Genomic DNA, 4,031 nt, shown 5'->3' with positions numbered 1-4,031 from the left:
GGGCGGGGAGAAAAGTGCAACAATGAATGAATGGAAATCCAAAATCTCTGTAAATGTTTATTGAAATTAATAAAAAAAAAGGGGGGGAAGGAGCTATTCTCAAAAAATTAAAATTGGCTTTTGCTCTTGCTCTTAGTGTACTGGTTCAAAGGTGTTCCCCTCCTAAACACTCATGGTATGGTACCTTACTGCGAAATAGGGTCTTTGCAAATGTAATTAGTGAAGGTGAGGTCACTTGGAATGGGGGGGGCAATGACTCCAGTATGACTGACAAAGGCAGGCAGGCATGCGCGAGGACACACACACACGAAAGCTCTGGGATGTTATGACTGAAATGATTCATAAAAACAAAGAATCCCAAGAAGCTAGAAAACGCATGGGGAAAACAGCTTCTCAGAGTTTTCCAGAAGGAATTAACCTTTTCAACCCTTTGAGCTCAGACTTTTGTTGAGAGTGTATGTCTGTTTTGTAAGTCTGCTAGACTGTGGTTATGACAATTCCAGAAAATAAATATATTCTAATTAGATCGTTCGCAAGATCATTTGTTTTATTTTTGTCACATTCAGACCTACTTATCTGAGAGCTATATACAAAATGAATATACTCTAGGCCCCTTGCTTTCATCCTCTATATATTAGGTACTTTTAGTATTTTTTTTGTAGACTTTGGGAAACTATCGGAACTGCTAACCTAAAGGCTGTGTGTGTGGTGGTTCGAATCCACCAGCGGCCCCATGGGAGAAAGATGGGTAGTCTCCCCCCCATTAACATAGGGAGCCTCAGAAATGAGATGGAGCATCAATGAGTAGGAAACATAGTTATGGCAGGGAGCTGAGTTAGGGAACTTAGTTTGAAAATATTTCAGGATTTTTAAGCCTACATTTCAAGACATAGCAAGAAATACTATGACTATTTCTGAATAAGACTACAAATGGCATAAGAATTTCATTTTATATTAGACTAAAAGCAATTTTTTTTATCCCTGTCAATCTTTCATCTCAATCAAATTTTAGGAATAGAGCATGATCCATTTATAGGATGCTCTTTAAAAATGCTAAATACCCTCCACCCCCTAAGTTTGTTTTCAGTTCAACCTAGAATATAGACAGGAAAAGCCTGGGAAATTTAGTGATTTCTCTAGAACAAGATGATTTCAGAACTGCGGTTTTCTACTTACCGCCTAACACCTGAAAATACTGCAGTCATCTTTAGATTTTCATCTATTTTAGGTGACTTGCACAAATAATATTAAAACTTTAAAAAAGCTGTCAGAGGCAAAATTATCCTTCTATTTAGTTTCTTAGGGAAATATAAAAAGCTGAGCAAGAGACAATTATATAGTTAATATACAAAATGTACTCTATATTTAAATTGGCAAAGATACAAGACAAATCTTCCCATTTGGTAATTGTCTCATCCTCAAACAGGGATTTCAAGTTGATATTTGCTTGTAGACGACAAGCCTCCCACCAAGCCGAGTTTATTGGAATATTGCTCTCTGAACACGTGCACATTCGGACTTATTGAATATATCATCATCTGCTTCCGGAGTTAGTTGGATGTTGTCTTTGACTGGAGACAGAGGATCTGGCTTCTTGCAAGAAGCAAGCTTTTCCGAGTCTCTGCAAAATACAATACATATGACAAAAAAATAAATTTGGTATTTTCAGGGAACCAATTATTAGAAAAGAAACAAAGCTACCTGGACAAATAAAAGTTACATAAAAAGATTGCAGACTCTTTAGTAATTCTTTATATTATACACACTCAGGTACTTCTTTGGACACGCCTAATAACATCTGAATGTTGCTTCCTTAGTGCCCCCCTTTTTTAAATTTTATTATTTTTGTGTGCGTGTACTGTCAAATCAGATCTGACTGGTACAGGAGGAGACTGTCCCTCCTTCCCTGGCAGAGCAACTGGTGGATTCGAACCGTTCACCTCTGGGATTGTAGTTGCAGCTCCTTGCCACTAGGCCACCGAGCTCCCCTCCTTAGTGCCCTTTTCAAAATTGCCTCTCAGAGTATGTGCTGGGTCACTACCAGATATGCAGAAGGATTTAAAAAACTAAATAAAATTAATAAGCGAAGCAGAAATACACTTTTAAGTACTGTAAAAACTCAATTTTGTTTGCTGGAACAAAATGTTTTATCTGTAGAAATGGAGATTCATCATGGAGTTACACAATTTGATGGGTCAGGGGAGTGAGAAAAATTGGAGGAATCTGTTCTGGAAAACAATGTATTCAAATTTTGTAAATAAACTAGTATAATTTAAAAAATGGAGATGTGTCATCATATAAAGATAACACAGGTCTTTCAGTTCAATCAACAAAAACTCATCATCAGTAAACCTTGTCTTGTTGCACCCTTACTTTCTTTCAAGCAGCAGTTCTCAAGGTCTGGTCCATGCCACCTAGCATGTAAAGGGTTTCAGAGAGCAAATACTTGAGGACTGCTGCTATATGGGTTAATACTAGATTTCAAGTAAGATAAAAATAAAATCCAACAGACCAGCTCTTACCCATTTACAAAGTGCTTCCACTTACACTATCTCTTATGAGCCTGACAGTATTTCCAACTAGATTATGGTTCAACCCTATCGCCTCATGTAACTTTAAAAAAAAAAACCCAACAAAACACACACACACACACACACACACACACACACACAAACCGAACAAAGAACATAAACTCAAACACTTCTGGGTTCCTCTCGGTACATATGCTTTATTTGGAAGAATTTAAAAACATACATGAACAATATAAATTGATGATACTTTGTGGCTAATTTTAAAGTCTCACAGAAGGAAGTATTATGCTTTCAAAAATGTTGAGAGTCAATCTTTCTAAAATGTTTGCCAAATTTATTAGAAACCCGGTAAAATTAATTCTATAAACTCAGTAGCTTCCCCAAGTTCTAGGTTGGATAATTTAGGGAAACAAACAGCTTAAAATATATAAATATGGTAACAACACTACTAAAAAAACTTTATTCTTATTTTTCCTATTTTAGGATAAGGAATGGGGCAACTCACTTTTTATATCCAAAATTTTTCCAGAGCTCACTGATTTTTATCTGCAGTCCGGGCTTGTTCTCTGCATTGTGATGCTTTCTCCTCTGGATACCTGCTGATTTCCTGCTCAGCCCACTGACCTTGGCAGGTACTAGAGGCTTGATCTTAGTTGTGGAAAGAGAGTCCACAGAATTAGATTTATACAATCCAGGAACCTAAAAATCAAAGGCCCAGTATTACATATTCTGTTAGAGAACTATCTTCAGTGCATTTCAGATTTATGCCCTGGCACATAAAAATAAACCATAAGCAAAACCAAATGTCTCTTACAGAAATTGTGATTCTTTTAACAGGTAATATATGCATTTGCACAAAATTTAATTACAAAACAGAAAGAAAAGTAAACTGTCTGCATTTCCTGTCCTCCACAGAGAATCACCCTCTCCAGCTTCCCCTTCTGACTTGTTTACACACACAGGCGATTGACAGTGTGCTGTTCTGTACTTTTCTCACTTAGCAGTTTGATCCCACTCAACATATACACTAGTGATTTTTCCATTTCACAAATTGGAACTGGATTTTATTTGGCGTAAGCTGCCTATTCTTCCATTGGACATATGTGTCATAATTAACTTAAATCTCTGACAGTTGAGAATTACAACTGAAAGGTAGATTTTTATCCTGTAATCATTACGAAGCCAATGAAGTCTTGTTACTGTTAAGCTGAATGAGAATGAAGTATACAAAGCAAGTTATAAAATAGATTGTCAAAAATGGTTAATGAGTTTTCCAATAATATTGAGAAGTATAAAGGGAGTGTTTACCTGGAAAGTCATGAAAACAGAAGTAACAGAACTTTATAATGCAAAAAGCAGATCTCTAAGAGCAAAATTTTAAAAGACAAAAAGATGATATTTTAATGTTGGGAACAAAGAGGAAGATTCAGTAGTTGGAAAACATGGACTCGGTGACAGAAATGGAGCTGGAGAGAGAATGATCGAATTTTGCACAATCAA

The 4,031-nt window shown here is 36.3% G+C and overlaps 1 protein-coding gene across 1 annotated transcript in view; it reads right to left on the bottom strand.

The window, feature by feature from the left end:
* Nucleotides 1–1,479: 1,479 nt before the first annotated feature.
* The window catches only part of EXO1 (exonuclease 1), a 55,240-nt gene continuing 52,688 nt past the window's right edge, over nt 1,480–4,031 (bottom strand). Inside the window, exons 12-13 of the mRNA XM_006902519.1 lie at nt 3,037–3,230; nt 1,480–1,621 (exon numbers count right to left, since the gene is read on the bottom strand). Coding sequence (XP_006902581.1) covers nt 1,480–1,621; nt 3,037–3,230 — 336 coding nt within the window. The remainder of the gene's footprint in view (nt 1,622–3,036; nt 3,231–4,031) is intronic.

This window comes from Elephantulus edwardii, unplaced genomic scaffold (assembly GCF_000299155.1).
Source record: "Elephantulus edwardii isolate Elephantulus edwardi_28Jun2011 unplaced genomic scaffold, EleEdw1.0 scaffold00424, whole genome shotgun sequence".
NCBI lineage: Eukaryota > Metazoa > Chordata > Mammalia > Macroscelidea > Macroscelididae > Elephantulus > Elephantulus edwardii.
The sequence above is the reverse complement of the archived record's forward strand: the minus strand, read 5'-3'. Positions and strand labels throughout refer to the sequence as shown.